The following is an 18,138-nucleotide window of genomic DNA, read 5'->3' as shown; positions in this document are numbered from 1 at the left end:
CTGTTACTTACCGTATTTTTTGGACAATAAGATACACCGGTATATAAGACCCACCAAGATTTCAAAAAGGTAAGTAAGAAAAAAAAGTTTTTGTCTTCCCCGGCCCCCAGGAGCACTCTGCAGGCTTCAGCAGGGCTGGGGGAAGGCAAAAATACCCCCATTTTGGTGAAAAATGGCCTGTTTTTTGGCCATTTTTCACCAAAACGGGGGCATTTTCCCCTTCCCCCAGCCCTGCTGAAGCCTGCAGAGTGCTCTTGAGGGTGAGGGAAGACGAAAACACCCCTGTTTTGGTGAAAAACTGCCCGTTTTTCACCTATAATGGGATCAGGAGGCCAAAAATAGGTGTATAAGACGCAGCAACATTTCCACGCTCTTTTAGGGTGGGGGGGGGGAGGTGAATCTTATACTCTGAAAAATATGGTAGCTATAAATCTTAAGAAATGACAATTTTAAGTATTCCTAAAGGAACAAGGAACATGTAGATTTAAGAAACAACAACTTAGGTTTAATGTAAATTAAGGTTGATTTTTTTTTTAAAGAATGTATATGCTTAACTGGTTTCTACTAGGTAAAATATATTGATATAGAGTTTTAACAGTTTAAATTAAGCAAGTTTAATTTTCCTCAATTACTAATAAGGAATGGAGTCTCAAGCAGCTTTTAAATTAAGGTCTTTAGCAGGAGAATTATTTCTGCAAAAATGCTAATTAAATGTCTATTTTTTTCCATGGTATTGAAATTGGGGAAATTAGTGATTTGAATCAACCAATATAAACCATTCTTTGAACTTGGATCAAGGTAGAAATCAAAGTTCTCAATTTGGAGTAGGAAAATAAGGAAACCAAAACAGGAATCCTCCACCAACGACCTGGTAGGTAGGGACAGGAAAGCAAACACATTTTATCTTGGAATACTGTATATTGTAGCCACTAAAGTTCATAAAAGTAAAGAGAATATCTGAGGTCATACTCAAAAGGAAAGAGGCAAGATAAAATAAACCACATCTACAGCAGAAGTACTTTACCAAGATTTTCAAGATCTTTTCTTGTTACAAATTTATAGTCATCATAAACTGTTGTCTCCGGATTCTCCTCCAGCTCTTCTGTCAGATTGTCAAGAAACGAGCACCACTTTGGAGCAGGACCTAAAACCTGTAGATATAATAAAGTCAGATACAATGGCAAATTATTTCATGAAAACTCAGTGACCTTACCCTCCCCAAGAGCTCTCAAAATGATTGCTTCCATTTCCTCCCATATGAGGGTGGCTCATCCCTTTTCCACTGTTGATATCAATCTCTCTTCTGCTACCGTGAGCACACAGGCACACCCAGTGAACCAAGATTAAGTGAGTAAACTTCAGTATGTACAAAGCATTATCAAGGTGCATGTTGAAAGCTCTCTCTCTCTCTCTCTCCAGAGGAAAGGAAAAAAGGAAATAATGGTACCTACAGAATGGAACTTTAGATGCCCCACTTCCTTTTCGAATCTATCTGTGACAATTACACAGGGGGAAGGTAAACAAATCATTTCCAAAGAGAACAGCTGCCATCTAAGCCCCTCAAAGAGCCCTACTCCAGAGCAAAATAGATTCCAGGGACGATGGGCTTACATGCTCTTCATATAATGACTGTTGTCACTGTAACTGAGATCATGTCAACCTTACCTACCGCCTACACAACTCTGCTCAAGGATGAGAAAGATATTTGTAAACGTCAATAAAAACTGCTAATAAAAATTATCTTAATACGTGTTCACTAGCAGGATACTGCTAAGTACTTCTTTGGAATTGTTAATATAAGTTTAATTTGTCAATACACACGTGAAAAGTTAGGGGGGGGAGGACTCTACAAATTATTAATGATAAGTCTTGAATAAAAAAATGCTGCATACAGAAACATTCAGCCTGTGTTATCAAGTGTATAAATGGCCCATGGCAGTTGCTTTGGCAATAAACCTAGTGAAGCATAATTTTTCCTGATAAAATATTTTTGCTGGATGGAGATTTGGGTTCCCATAAAGATGTTACTTCGCCTTACTATTAAATGTAGCTTTCCAGCTATTTTTTTCCTCCTGTTCCTCCACATTTCAAGACTCTGACTTGAAAAATGTAATTATAATTTCCCTCAAACACCCAGAGAAAACATTCTTTCAGAATTAGCCACTCAATTTTCATCTTGTAGTTGTGTTTGTCCAAACTACTGACAGCTTCCCCATTAACCTACTTTCTAGCTTACTGAGAATAAGGCTGTCAACTTGTTCACGTTCCTCTCAGTATAATTATGCCATGCTTTGTCACAGGCTTTCTTTCCTCCCTCACTAGATACACCCAAGGATGATCATTGCTACCATTCATTTTCCCCCCTTTACTCTAGTCAAGACAAACACAACCCTAGCAGTCTCTTAGGTTCCCTTCCCCTATTTCTCCCTTGTTGCTCTTGAGCACTTTCCCTATTGTGTGCACGTGTGTGTGTGTGTGTGTGTGCGTGTGTGTGTCACAACAAATATATCTGCTCTTGCCACCAACAAATCTTCCTTAAAAAAATAACACGAGGACACTTTTTCCCAACAATAGTTACACCATTATCTACTCTTTCTTCATTAAGGCTGGCTAAATATGAAAGAAGAGCTTACGCAGGATCAATCTGACTGCAGATTACAGTATTGCCAGGTAAGTACGCCATCACATGTTGGCTTTCCACCATTTTATCTGCAAGCAAAGACAGAAAGCAGAGGATGCTATTTTATCTACACGCACCAATTTCAGTCCCTGGAACAGCTTCAGGTAAGCGATTCTGTTAAAATGGCATCCAAGAAGGAGGGAGTTCCAACTCCTCTTCACCACCACATACTCTGATGCTCCTTCTGCCTTCCTTCACTTTTTAAAAGCATTCATGTTAAAAGACAAGCCACACTTGAATAACATTTACGGTAAGAGCAGTGGTGGTGCAGTGATTAGAGTGCAGTACTGCAGGCAACTTCAGCTGACTGCTAGCTGCATTCAGCAGTTCAAATCTCACTGGCTCCAGGTTGACTCGGCCTTCCATCCTTCCGAGGTGAGGACCCAGATTTTGGGGGGCAATAGGCTGACACTGTAAACCCCCTAGAGAGGGCTGTAAAAGCACTGTGAGGCAATATATAAGTCTAAGTGCTAGTACTATTGCTGATTACACTGCCAGATCCAACCCCAACCTGCTGCCCAGCAGTCATTCCATGTTTCTCTTCCTCTCCTCTATGAAATCAGAAGCAAAGAAGAAAAGAGCTACTGGATTTTAAACAGCTGAAGAAAAAGAGAGTTTCAGCACTAACTAAAATGTTCTGTTCTACACAACGATGAAAGAACCTCTATTCTTCTTCATGACTGACCATCCTTTTTGGTCCCTGCTTTTGCGTCCTTTTCTTCAAAAAGAAATTCAAAGGAAAGGAGGAAAACAACAGAAAATAAAGCTTTTGCTTTTCTTTTAGGTCACCAGAGCTTTGAAGGTGAATCCATTGCTGGCCTTTACAACCCCACCAAGTGGGCTATCAGAGCAGCCTTCTCCAAATCTTGTGGTCACACACACCATGCTGGGAGTTGCACTGCAATGCCCTGGGAAGGCTGCACTACAAATCCAACAGAAAGTCAGAGGGCCATAATGAAACTCTTTCTAGAACAGCGGTGTGGAGATTATGAGCACAATCTTTAAAATATTGCATCCTCCAGATCTTCCCATGGACAAGCAATTTTTCTCCATGGATGTCCTGCTGCAAGATGCTGCCCGAATGAAGTATAATCTGCATTATTATATTTCTGTGCTAATGTTATATGTTAACCAGCCCAGGGATTTCTAACATCATCAACAATCCAGACCAATTCAGCATTGTGCTTTATGTGTCATCCTTCAACATCTTACAATACAATACAATAGTAGAGTTGGAAGGGACCTTGGAGGTCTTCTAGTCCAACCCCCTGCCTAGGCAGGAAACCCTACACCGTTTCAGACAGATGGCTATCCAACATCTTCTTAAAGACTTCCAGTGTTGGGGCATTCACAACTTCTGGAGGCAAGCTGTTCCACTGATTAACTGTTCTAACTGTCAGGAAATTTCTCCTCAGTTCTAAGTTGCTTCTCTCCTTGATTAGTTTCCACCCATTGCTTCTTGTTGTACCCTCAGGTGCCTTGGAAAATAGTTTGACTCCCTCTTCTTTGTGGCAACCCCTGAGATATTGGAACACTGCTATCATGTCTCCCCTAGTCCTTCTTTCTCTTAAGCTAGACATACCCAGTTCCTGCAACCGTTCTTCATATGTTTTAGTCTCCAGTCCCCTAATCATCTTCGTTGCTCTTCTCTGCACTCTTTCTAGAGTCTCCACGTCTTTTTTACATCGTGGCCACCAGAACTGAATGCAGTATTGTTTTGTTTTGATTTCTTTCCTCTCAGGCATTGTTAATCACTATGAGGATTGGGGATATACTTGCTTAGTCTTGTGAGCAAGTTGCCCCAAGGAAAAGAACCCACGAGAACTCCAAACAACAAGACAGCTCTGCCAGAAATAATTTTCACTTGTTTCCTTCTTGCTGTGCCCCTTTTTAAAAATTATGTCTCTTCCCTTTAGGTGGCCAAAGATAGCTATGTGACTCCTTGAGTAACCCTGTGGCAAGATCAGCCTTATCCCTTATTCTGAACCTTGGCTCATTTCTAGGCCAGATATTTAATACAGTTTGAGTCATCTGTATTGTAAGAGGGAACAAATGGCAAGGTTGTTCACACATACAGTGGTGAAAGAAATTACATGGAAATTTAGAACATTCATAATCTGGCAATGCTGTGACCTACAATGTGATGTGACTTTCATCTAAGCCTCATTAAGAGATCAAGAGAGTCTGGTTAAATAAACAACGAAAGAAGGTAATGTCAAAAGCTTTTAGTGAGCACACTGAGCCAACATTCACTGCCTTTGTTGGGGGGGAAAAACACCTGGTGCCACCTCTTTTGGCAATGATAACTTCAATCTAATGTCTCCTACACCTATTGATCAATCCTTAACATCAGCTTCGAGGTATTTTGGTTCACTCTTCTTTATAGAAACTGCTTCAACTCAGCTCAACTTAGATTATGACACATTTCAGCTGGGTTCTGGGCAGGATTGTGACTTGATCATTCCAAAATGTAGCTCCATGTACTCCCTTAAGAGAGATGATTATCTCAGGGCTTCACATACATTTCTACTAAGGCAGTAAATATTAGTCAGTACAATCAAATAAGGGATGATTATACTATTTGGGCTGGTTTGTTTAAGCAGAATTTCTTTTCTATTAATTGGATTTTGATGAAGTGGGCCAAGGTACTGTTGGATTACAGACAAATCTAAAGATTCGAACACGTTCTGGTACTACTCCACAACCATCCTGCTGCACATTTCTCCACAATAGCCAGCTATCAGAGAACTGAGGGGAAGGTCAGTAGAATCTAATTATGATAGAGGAGGAGATCAGGATTGTTTCCAGAACAAGAACAGCCAAACAAAACACACATTGCTTCTCCATCTTCTGGTCAAAAAATATCTTGTGTAAGTAAACTCAAAAGTGATCTTTATTATTTGACAGGCATACTAGTCCATCAATTTGGGGAAAGCGTCTTCTCCTAGATTTTCCAAGCTTTGGAAAGAGGGATTGTATTGAAGGAGTACACCCGTTTTTCCTAAAAGTTTGAATGCAAAAACAGTTGCCTTATAATTTCCAAATATCCTTCCTGTTCCTAAGTCTACAATGACTTTGTAAAATAGCAGAAATGGACTACTTAAATGGCCTTCTGGCCAAACAATGATATGTCACATAATTAGACTTCATATTCGTAATAGAAAGGAGCTATCATGAAAGCATCCTTTGGTTATTCAACAATTAATATCTGCCCTTCTCACTAAGTATAACTACCCGATGCCCTTTGTAGTTTCTAAAAGAGAGAGGTGCGGGTATAATTGCATCAGCTCAAGGACTTTTCATGACACAGTGAGTACTATACTCCTCGTAGTGAATAGGCTCTCTTTTGTTCTTTCCAAATCTAGGACCATAAAATAGCAAGTCACATCTATTTTTTTTGGCTCCCCTGTTCCAATACAGCTAAGATTTTTCTGACCAGAGGGATTCTATTTAAACCAAATGTGATAGGAATCCCAAAGCTGCATTGCACTTAATAGCATTTAGCAATAGCACATAGACTTATACATACCGTTTCACAGTGCTTTTACAACCCTCTCTAAGCGGTTTACAGAGTCAACCTATTGCAGCCAACAATCTGGGTCCTCATTTTACCCACCACGGAAGGATGGAAGGCTGAGTGAACCTTGAGCTGGTGAGATTTGAACTGCTGAACTGCAGCTAGCAGTCAGCTGAAGTAGCCTGAAGTACTGCACTCTAACCACTGTGCCACCTCTAACTACTAAAGTGGTGTCTGTTTTCACTTCTCTGCAGAGCTTCCTATTCTGTTTCAGGATAAAACTGCACATTTAAAATAAGGATGTTACAACAGATGGGGCAGGATGAAGAACTGAACACATTTGTATTTTAAATGAAATAATAGAAAACACATGTCAAGCCAAGTTCTGGTATGAACCTTCTTGTATTACTAATGATGTGGTCTTCTCTCTGCACAGGCAATATTCATCAACTGAAGCTCTATCTAATAATATAAATACCACATCTTCTTCATGCCCAGTTTCCAACCTATTCAAATGGTGTGTCAGATTTGGGAAGTAAATCGTACCACTCCTATTTCTACCCCCCTCAAAATTTTAAAGCGTGCGTGCAAAATCCGGGATCACTGAACAGAAATCCCAAAAGTGGGTTTGGGTGCGGTTCATGACTCCCCCACTTCCTTCCCCAAAGCCTTCTCTCCTGGTGGGGGTCACTTGCCCGCAACTCTCTATTTTCCCCATAACCGTTTCCCCTATGGGCGGGTGGGGTCCTGGCACCCATTGTGCTGAAGGCCACATGCAGCCCTCAATAGCCTTGATACCCACCTCTAGGCTCCCTCCCCATCCTGCCAATCAACATTAACTTTCTATGAGTTGGAGGTGGGGAAATTCCTAATTCAACGAAGAATAATCATGTTAACTAGTCAGTATAATTTAGTAAAATAATTCAATTAAATCACAGTTATGTTTCCCCTCACTCTACTTTCTTCTTTGTTTTAGTCCAGCCTATGTTGTGAAGTGCAACCCACAACGTGCTACCTAAAGCATTTCCCTTCGCAGAACATTTTATGCTCTCAGAAATGCCCCCCTCCCATCCAGACCCACCTTGGTCCACAATCTACAACCGCTCTTTAACTGAAGTATCTGACTTTCACATCTGCTTATCCAGCTGCTTATCAGGCCCATAGGGTCTCCCCCCACACCCGACACAGAGATCCAAATGTGTTAAAAGATTCTACAGGATGGCCACAAAATTACTTCCTGAGAGTCGCACATGGGATGGTTTCCGCACCTATGCCCACACACGCGCATTTCCTTTGAGGCAACATGTTATGATGGGAAGTAGAGGATTTCCTTTGTTGTGAATAAGCCCAACGTGCTACTTTTTAGGTTGTAAGTACTTATCCAAAAACAGATAGGAAGCCCACGTTTCCTGTTTTGTGGAGACTCAACAATTGTCTGGCAGATTGTACTTAAAAAAATATTGGCAGATGAATCACAGTATTTCACTACATTATCAAAAGACGACCCAGGAAAGAGAAGATGAGTTTTCTAGGGAAACAGTTAATGCTGGGTGTGTGTGTAATCCACAAATAAACTAACAAGTGTGTTCTTTTCAAATCTATTTTTTAAATTTTATTTAGTGCTACTTCTACAGTTATAACACCACATTGGCATCTGATGATCAACTATTTTTCATTTCACTGTGACAGCGTAAGAGAGAAAGTCTCATTGACAAGCTTTGTCCACAGTGTTCCACATATAAGAAGTGGAAATCAAGGGAAATTACCAGTTAATTTCATGTGATTATAGCAATTTTTGCAAATAATTTTGTGCTATAAACAAGTCTAAGAAGAGATGCAGAACTAGAGTGCAACAGCTGAAAGTCAAAGCACAGAATTCTCTTTTATAGCATCACAAGCTTCTCTGCCCCATCAAATAAATGCTTTATTTAGCATTCAAGTACAAGTCCACAATTCCATGGCAATTTTTCCCCATATAGCCTGGAGGGGATCTGAGTTATTATCCTAATATCTAAGGATGATATTAGATCCTAGCCACATTCTATTTATGAAAAAGCAATGTATTCATGGGAACAGGTTGCTTCTAATGACAGCTTGCTCCCAACACCCTTATCAAAAGTGTAAGAGGCCCATCTGAACAGAATTTGGAACATGTATAGGGTAGAAGAGATGAGAGTGAAATTCCTTTGATATAAGTGATGGTCACACATCACTTACACACATAATCTAAAATCAACCTGGGCCTTTCTTCAGCCTTATTGGCTGTCTTAATTCAAAATGCTGAGGCAAAATTGCTTGCTTTTATTTACTTAAATTTATTAAGGCAGCCTGGATTAAAACACAAGAATAAAAATAGGACAACCTACCCACCCTTTATATTAATCCCAGACCTGGGAACAAAGCAGGTTTTAGTGACTTTCTGGAACCCAGGATAAGGGTAACCTTTTGTAGCTCGGGCAGGGGGGGAGAATATTATTCCCAAAGGAATAATGTGTCTCTTCTGTTGCTGCCCCCATCCCCAAAGGACACATTTCCTTTGACCCACACAATGACAATCTTTAATGCAGGAGACCTGGAGCACATCCAGTCTTCTGAAAATATTGGATGACAGAAACAATTTAAGATAGGTGGTCCCTCAGATAACCAACCCCCCAAATGATTTGGTAGTGGTATCACCAGATCACTGTGAAAAGAGGGATGTCAAACAGAAACAAATCTTACATTTTTCAACTATTTCCCCACAGGATCCAATAAGCTATCCTCAATCTCCCAGTCTAAGTGCAGCTCCGGGATCTTCTAGTGATTTCCCCTTGCAGTACAAACTAAATACCGCCTTGCTTAGATGGAGGTACTGCCATCATGAAAAGATAACTTCAATGAAATAAAGTAAACGCTGTAACTTCAACGGGACGGGAATAAAAAGTAGGCATGAAGAACTACTGCTGTTTCTTTTTCAATAGCACTGTGACTCATGCATTGAAATATGTACAGTAACCCTTGTAATTGAATTAAATACAAAGGTAAAGGTTCCCCTCGCACATATGTGCTAGTCGTTCCCGACTCTAGGAGGCGGTGCTCATCTCCGTTTCAAAGCCAAAGAGCCAGCGCTGTCCGAAGATGTCTCTGTGGTCATGTGACTGGCATGGCTAAACGCTGAAGGTGCACGGAATGCTGTTTACCTTCCTACCAAAGGTTCCTATTTTTCTATTTGCATTTTTACATGCTTTCGAACTGCTAGGTTGGCAGAAGCTGGGACAAGTAACGGGAGCTCACTCTGTTACGCAGCGCTAGGATTTGAACTGCCAAACTGCCGACCTTTCTGATCAACAAGCTCAGCGTCTTAGCCACTGAGCCACCACATCCCTTCTAAATACAAACAGTACAGGTCTATTCTATCATGTCCAGGGACAAAACACCAAAGATCACTTAACAACCCATGTTACTTACTGGAATGTAATAGATGTTCATTTTAGGGGCCTCATTGGCTGTGAACAGCATTCCTATGAATCAAAAAAAAATTAAGATTGTTGATTTCAAATGCAGAACTTTTCCTCCATTTTAAAATTTGAGGATCTTGAATTAAGATTATTGGTGGGAATAAAGCTGAAATATCACACAGTCCAAAGTCATTTTCAAAAAGAAATTAACAGGTCCACTGATATAGCAGCAACTCTAACTCAGACAGAAGAATGTTTAACAAAAAAGCAACCAGAAGTAATTACCTTTTCTCCCATCTTTCAACATCTACTTTGCACTTAATTAAATACACTTGCAGATTAATTAAGAGTAAAACGTAACTCAGACCAACACTGATATTTGACAAAGAAGAAATTGTTGTATAATACTGATAATATTGGAGAGGTCTTGTTTAACTTTAATTGTCAGCAATGTCCATTATTTTTTATCTGGGATATTATACTGAGAACCAGATTCTAACAACCAAGACACTTAGAATAAATCTGGATTTTTGCATTATCCCATATAGTTGATTTCTAACAATAGTAAGAGATATGTTCTAATTAATATCTCTAGCTTAATCCTTGAACATGGGGGAAGGAAGTGTCATCCTCTAGCCAGATGGAAATAAGACAATATTTGCAGGAATTAAGGTTTTTGTTTTTGTTTTTTTTAAATATCCAACATTTCTTTTCATGTTTCCACCCTCCTTACTCCTGGGCAAGAAAGTTAATAATATAAAATGAGAACACTAATCGAACTACAGCGATTACAAAGAATTTTCAAACATGACCATCCATAATAACTTCTATACATTGCAGTAAAAATCCATAGCTTCCTGTAAGCACTCAAATTAAACTCTGCCAATCCCATCAAATGGTATCAACTTCCTGCAGAGTTACAGATTTAGTGTGACAAATCGGCAGGATCCTGGCTCCCGTGAAAATCAACATGTATACAACTGTGTGCAGCTTCCAGCAGGAAGCCAAGATTGTCTGAGTGACTTTGGAGGGGAGGGAGGGGAGGCTTAACTACGGCACGAGGACTTTCAGAACATATGAATGGAGCTCAAGGGATACTCTATTTAAGGCAGACAGGCCTTGTATTTTTATTTTCCCATTCAAAAGATAACAGGCACCAAATAAAGTTGCTTCCCCTCCCCTTTTGACATCAAAAAGAATATAATGGGCTCCTTGATTAATTCAGTAGGAAAAATCACAATATAAACTTAAATTCAGAACAATTCATTAACCAGGGATAAATGTGTACTCATGCCGTGAAGGGGCCTTTTCTATATGACAGTGGAAGAGTACTTCCAGAGAAGCACTATAAGGATATGACATTATAAAACACTTTTACAGTTAGATGCCCATCAAACTGCAAGCTTCAAACTTTCAGACTGATTCAGTAATCAATTAGGAAGGCATCATGCTCAAACATTTTTTTAAAAATCCTGTCTGTTTTGGATAATCACATTAGTAAAAGAGAATCTATGGAGACATTGTTAAGACATCATACACATTCCACAGTGAAATTTTGTAATGGGGGAATAAAATGACCCAGTTCTAACATGACAACATTTTCAATAAGAGATGAAGATTTTGGAATTGAGAAATGAACTGATTAAAAACCTCCATGAAGAATAATTACAAAGTATATGTCTATCTTTAAATCTCAAACTCCTAACCCCTTGATTTTTAGGAAATCACAACCTGTTCTCTATCCAATCCTCATGGAGGATTTAATATACAGTACAGTGCTTCTCACCCTTGGCATCAATAAGGTGGGTGGACTTCAACTCCCAGAATTCTTTAGCCAGCATGGCTGGCTGTGGTATTCTGAGAGTTGAAATTCACATATTTTAAAATGGCTAAGGTGAGAAACGTGATAGCCTGTGAGAGCGAAAGTGCTCTAATGCTGTTGAAAACTCTTTAAGAATTTTGAAATGGTCAACAGATGTTTCAGTTGTTAAATACTGTCAGAGGAAAAGTGAAAAAGGTCACCTCCTTCCAAATTCTCAAGACATTATCTAACATTGGGCTGCCAGGAAAGATTATTTTGTACTTTACCTGAATTGGGGTACAGACAAACATCATTAATATTATGTTCAGGTTCTATAGAGGTGAATATTTTCCCCTGAAAAATAAAGTCACATAATTCTTAATAAAAGCACACAAAGGAAGTAACGAATTTCATACTACAGAAAGAGGATTCTTTGGACAGTGAGATGGATGGCATATAAATTAAATAAAAAAATTATTCAGACAATAAATCTTATTATCTGCAGAAATACTATTATTGCCTTCATGTTGCTAATATTAATCTGGAGGTGCCTGCAATTAAATAGAACAATTTCATTCCTATTTCAAGAAGGAATTGGTTCAAAGTCTTGAATTCCACTATGCTATGGAGAGCCATATTTCTGTCCGTCCGTCCATCAAGTTGCTACTTGAACCATGCAAAGAACATCTAGCAGCAAATTTCCATGTCCAAATTACATTTCCTTTTAATAAACAGCATGCACCAAATTATAAGACTAGTCAAATTGTCAAATGGCACAGTCCAGTCCAATTCTAGTGATTTAAATGGCCATCATCAAAATCTCTTCTTCAGAAAAAGGAAGGATTTCTTAGCTCTGGCTAAACTAGACTCATCTTTATTGCCAACAAGCTCTTCTCTATAGCACATAGCTCTTCACTTCCACAATGTGTCTTCTAGTATTTCTAGTTCAGTAGATAATCCATAATAGAGGCACAAGGTCCTCTTTCTTTATGCTTGTGATCATGATGCTCGTAGCAAGCTCCATGTTCTATTATTTGAAGGCAGATTCTGTAGCCATTTAGGCACTCCACATTCCTTGGCAGCCAATTCCACCTACTTCCAAAGAATTTGGAGGTCAATCAGACAATTGCATTGTAGGTATGAAGAAAGCAAATAATGATTACAGAGAAAGGAAATTACTCTTCTGGTATTTTTCAGGTGGTGGATTGCAAAAACAAGAAATTGGCAAGCATTTTGAGGACATGGACGCTGAAGATTTTAACACGAAAACACACCAGCAAGTCTCATACACGTCTTCCTTCAGTAAGTGTTAATTAAACAGAGTATTGCAAGCAAACATTTGCCAATCCAGAATTCCTATCTGCCTGCTGGAACAGCCATTTCCCTACACTTTTCATCCAGTGTGTATGAACATAGTTTTTCTGGGCCTTCAAAGAAAGTATTTTCTCCCTTTCCAGGGGAAGTATGTGGATTTTCCATTCCACTGTAATATTTTCCACAATCTATTCCAACATTTTCATGTAGAGGAAAAAGATGTTTGGCCAGAACCAGATTTAATTTAGAAGTGAGTGTATGTGTAGAGGTATGAAAGTGGAAAGAAGCCCTTCTGCTTTAAAGAGAGCAATACATTGTATTAATTACCGCAAGTTGTTTGAGGAAGCCTCAGCCCCTTTCCTCTCTACCATAAAAACAACTCCCTCACCCCCCGAGACAAGTGAAATGTTAAATTCTTTTTGTTCCACCACATGCTGGGATCAGAACACTGGGATAATATTGTGTAAAGTCAGAGCTATGGCAAAAGAGAATTGTGGTAAGCTGGGAAAAAGGTGTCCACATTTCTGGTTCTTTCACAGAAGGTCCCTTTGTATGGATATATCTTCCTAAGCTGGTAGCCTTCAAATATGGGCTTCTTTGATTAATATCAATCAAATTTAGCCTGTGCGGTGGAGTCACAGGCTTCTTGGCAGCTCACAAAATGTGCGATATAAATGTACAATATAAAAACATAAAATAATTAAAACTCAGAGACAACATATGGCATCAGACCCTCCAAACTCTTCAAGAAAAACTGAGCCTTCAGCTTTTTTCAGAAGGCAGGCAATGTCAGAAATAGAGAAAACTCCAATGAAAGGGCTACCATATTTTTCGGAGTATAAGATGCACTTTTTCCCTCAAAAAAGAGGGTGAAAATCTTCAGTGGATACAGCATTTTTGGCCTCCCGAAACCCTGCCCCCTTTGAAAAATGGCCGTGCTCCTGGGGACTAGGGAGGGCAAAAAAAACCAAAAGCCTCAGCTGTTTTTTTTGCTCCTTTCCCCCCAGCCCCCAGGAGCACTCTATAAGCCTCCTAAAGGCTATGCATGCCCTTTTATTTTGATGAAAAACGGGCCATTTTTGGAAGGTCTGCAGAGTGCAAAAACTTTTTTTTTATTTGCCTCTTCAAAATCTTGGTGTGTCATATACTCCAGTGTGTCTCATACTCCAAAAAAATACAGTAGTCCTATCTCCCTGAAAAGCAATTCTTCCACACTCTGGACCCCTGGTTTCTAAGGATGAGAGACAACCAGCTGTTTCTCCCAGCATGATCAAAGAGGCCAGGCCAACTCCAGTGAGGAGATGCGATCCTCCAAGCAACTTAGCACCACACCTAATTATATAGGTTGAAACCAGGTTACAATTTCAGCCAGACCCCTGCTGAGAATTCTGGAGCATGTGGACATCTGGAAAGTGAAATAGTTGTACTAGAATAGCTCCCCAGAGGCCAGAGGTGTGGAGATTAGACTAAGAGTAGGGTAAAAGGTAACCATCTTAACCTTAGTTTTCACTGAATCCAGGATGTGTCAGCTAAATAAACAAAGGATATGAATAGTCTGACTCTGAAATAGGATTTTTTTTCCGCTCCCCTTGTGGATTCTTCCTTCTTCACTTGTCTCTTTAATAGTTTCATTTTGCTTCTAGGTACAATCCTTTCCCTCGTTTAATTCTGGAACCTCACCCACTTCTGCTGCTGCTTTCTTAATCATTAAGAAAAAGGTTTTCCTCCAACCTCATCTCTGAAAACAAAAAATGAGATCCTTTCCAGCACCAGGCGAAAGTGCATGAAGCTGCTTCCTACCTTAACACCTTCCTCTTTTGTCTAATGACACACAATCAGAGGTGATCAGGAAGCAGATGAGGCAGAGGCACGAATAATTAGATCTGCTTTGTAACAAGAAGACCTTCTCATTTGGAGACTCACTGAGAAGCACAAGAACCGTAGGGAGAAAAGCATCTGCTCTCTTAAAGTTCCATTTACTGAAATGGGTAATGGTGTTTGCCCAGGGTTTGGTCAATCCTATTTAAAGCAATGACCAAATCTTATTTTATGATTGTATAAATACACTAGCTGGATACCCGTGCTTCATGACGAAACTATGTGATCGGGCAATGCAGGAGACATCCAGTTCACTCCAGTTCAATCCGTTGGCTCAGTGGCGATCCGTGATTGAAACACATGAGGGAATATTGCTCTGCTGCCTTGAGTCCAGAAGCAGTTCCATAGGTAGAAGGCATAGACATGTTGGTGAGGTACCGACGTTTAGTACTGTAAGGAGCCCCAGACCACTCCTGAGTGAAGTAGTGGAATGTCTGCCAGTGTGAACTGAGGTAATGGAATGTGAGGCAACTGGCAGTTGGAACAAAGTCCTTTTCAGGTGGGGAGGGGGAGTAGAACTTCATAGCACATACCAGTGGTGGGATTCAATTTTTTTTACTACCAGTTATGTGGGCGTGGCAGGGGATACTGCAAAATCCCCATTCCTTCCCCACTCTCAAAAATTTTGCTACCGGTTCTCCAGAACCTGTCAGAACTGGCTGTACCACCTGTGGAACATAAGTGCCAAATTTCAAGTTTGTATGCTTTACGGTTCTGGAGATTTCATGATGAGTGAGTGATACTTGGCTTTTATATATAGATTTGAATACTGGGCGCTTTGGTGTCTCAGTGGTTGATGTTTGTCTATTATTCTGTCAAGAGAAAGGTCATTCTGGACATCTGTGACAGCAGAGAGTTGGGGAGGAGAGATGCCCTATGGTTGACTAATGAGCAGGAAGACTAGAAGGAGAGATGATCAGTGGTTGTATCATTCCCACACCTGACCTTGTAGAATTAGAAGGACAATACGAAATATGGCTCATCCCACAAATTAAGCATTTGGGGATTGTAGCAATACCAATAGGACTTTCAGTTTTTGCAAAATCCAAGACATGCAAACACATTTTTCTTGACGAACTGAAGCACTTCCACTTAACTAAACAGAGTTACCATTATGATTTACCCAGCACACTAAATACAAATCAATAAAACACAATTCTTATCTCGAATGGGGCACTGACAAAAGTAAACACACTATTTATGGTTTAGCTATAACAGTAGAAAGTAGAAGGTGCTCAGAGAGAAGACATGAATCATTATCCTTACCGTGTCCTGGTTCCATAGTTTTATAATTCGTGAATCAGCAGAAATAATCAGATCCAATGCATTGTGGAACTGGATTGATTTGACTGGTAGACCGTATTGGTGATCCTTCATTATTAATGGATTACTCGACCGAAGATCATAAAGTATCACCTGGTACCCAGAAAAGATAGGTCATTTTTTACGGTCAGGTATTGTTTAACACAGGTACAAATCTAAGATATCATTTATATTTTCAAATTGAGAAAAATAAAAAAGGTATTTCAGTTTACTGAGTATTCTGCAAATCCACCCCATGGATTTTTAAGTTACAAAATCTCTTAAAATAATTCATAGTATTGGTCTGCAAATCAAGCAGCATTCAGCATTATTTTATTTAGCATAACATACTTTTATTAAAACGCTGTGGAGCTGCTGCAGACTAGCTCAACCCTCATCCCCTGTATGGTTGACAAATCTCTATTTCTACGGTGCAAAATACAGGAATGTGTGGTCCTGTTGTATCATCCAGCCGTTAGTTTGGTTGGGCTACAGTAACCTCATTATATTCAAGAGCAGGGTTTTATTTACCCTGTAAAACTTTAGAGGTGCTATCACAATAATCATATGCACAATAATCCTCTGGCCTATGAATTATACTAATAATTATAATTAGACTACCATTCAGTCTGGTTTTGTTTGATTGTTTGAAGTTGTTTTTGCAGGAAAGCACCATAAGAAGCTCTTATCAACAACCCAACTTAACATGCAACACATCAACTAATCCTTCTGAAGAACCCACAAGTGTCTTGGACTTAAGACTTGAATTAAGCAATCTGAATTAAAATATTTCCCAGCACCACGTTCTCTTCACAAGCTCACCTTATCGAATTAACATCCCTACATTCATTCATTTTATATGCCACGCGCCTCTCTCTGCAAAGTGACTGGGTGGCTTAGAATTAAAATCATAAATATTAAAATATTAAAAACATTGGGTACAAAGACTAAGCAACAAAAGGCAAGAACGATGAAAGTGGCATCTTCCCTTAGTCCATCAGCCACCCTCCACATAGAGCAGCCCTGTCAGAACCCCAAACCACCAAAGCCAGGTTTTAATGTCCTTCTAGAACAGTGATGGCAAACCTTTTTGGCACTCAGTGCCGAAAAGGGAGCGCGCCCACAGGCAGCACCAGGTGCTGAAAAGGGAGCTTGTGCTTGTCTGGGCTGCAGCCAGAAAGAGAAGCTGCCCAGGGGGCATGCACGCGCTGGAAAATGATTTTCCAGTTTCTGGTGCACACATGCCGCTGGCCAGCAAGTCTTCCAGTTACTGCCATGCATGCGCCCACACTGATCAGCTGGCCAGCATGCATGCTCACGCCAGAAAATGGAAGACCAGCTCTTCCAGTTTCCGTCACTGCTATACACATAAATGCCAGCTGATCGTCACGTGCACATGCGCGCCAGAAACCCGGAAGAGGAATGGGTAACGCCACATGTGCCAGGTGACATGGCTCCGCATGCCACTTTGGGCACCCGTGCTATAGGTTCGCCATCACGGTTCTAGAAGGCCAAACAGGTGGAAGCTATCTCACCACAGTCAGCAAGAAAATTTGCATGACAGCCCTTGAGGATTGCAATAAGAAGGTGTCCAGTATACCTGCCCTGTAGACGTTCCGACAGCCATCTTCAAGCTTCCATCAAACTTCAGGGCGGAAATAGCGGGCAGGCCACCTACCCTGGGGAAATCCAAATACATTTCATTCAAATGCAGTAAAGGTCATCATAATCTGAACTCAGGCTGATCACCCCAAATCTGCATCTGACAGCATATAATTTTTGTTAGAAATATGACACTGGAGAAATATTTAAAAAGAGTATCAAGAAATGTCCATACTCCTGATCGGCCGTCACGCTGTTTAAAGCACAATCCAGTATTCCAACTCGATTTCTCACTCTAGGATCCCAGCATTCCACCTTTCCCTGAGAAAACACAAAGAAAAATGCCACTCAGTATTCTGAATAATTCACCACGGTTCACCAGCTTTCCAATCTGCTTTGTACAGAAATCACTGAATTACTATTCAAGGGGTCTTTGGAATAATGAACATTTATTCCTCCAGTTTTAATATTTTGCTGCATTCAAATTTGACATGATTTCCCCCAATTCTGAACAACTCAGGAGATTCCAAAGGCAGAATAATACAGAGTTTCTGCAGAACATCAGCCAGTTGAATTATTTGGAGTACCTGAGCTCTCTTAGGGAAGA

General features: G+C 40.1%; 1 protein-coding gene across 1 annotated transcript in view; it reads right to left on the bottom strand.

Annotated features, from left to right (window-relative positions):
* NOL10 (nucleolar protein 10) overlaps positions 1–18,138 on the bottom strand; it is a 42,778-nt gene that overhangs the window by 8,907 nt on the left and 15,733 nt on the right. Inside the window, exons 9-14 of the mRNA XM_081943245.1 lie at positions 17,767–17,852; positions 17,530–17,608; positions 15,894–16,043; positions 11,723–11,789; positions 9,645–9,697; positions 1,025–1,151 (exon numbers count right to left, since the gene is read on the bottom strand). Coding sequence (XP_081799371.1) covers positions 1,025–1,151; positions 9,645–9,697; positions 11,723–11,789; positions 15,894–16,043; positions 17,530–17,608; positions 17,767–17,852 — 562 coding nt within the window. The remainder of the gene's footprint in view (positions 1–1,024; positions 1,152–9,644; positions 9,698–11,722; positions 11,790–15,893; positions 16,044–17,529; positions 17,609–17,766; positions 17,853–18,138) is intronic.

The sequence above is a fragment of the Natrix helvetica genome, assembly GCF_964273705.1.
Source record: "Natrix helvetica genome assembly, chromosome: 2".
NCBI classification, from domain to species: domain Eukaryota; kingdom Metazoa; phylum Chordata; class Lepidosauria; order Squamata; family Natricidae; genus Natrix; species Natrix helvetica.
The sequence above is the reverse complement of the archived record's forward strand: the minus strand, read 5'-3'. Positions and strand labels throughout refer to the sequence as shown.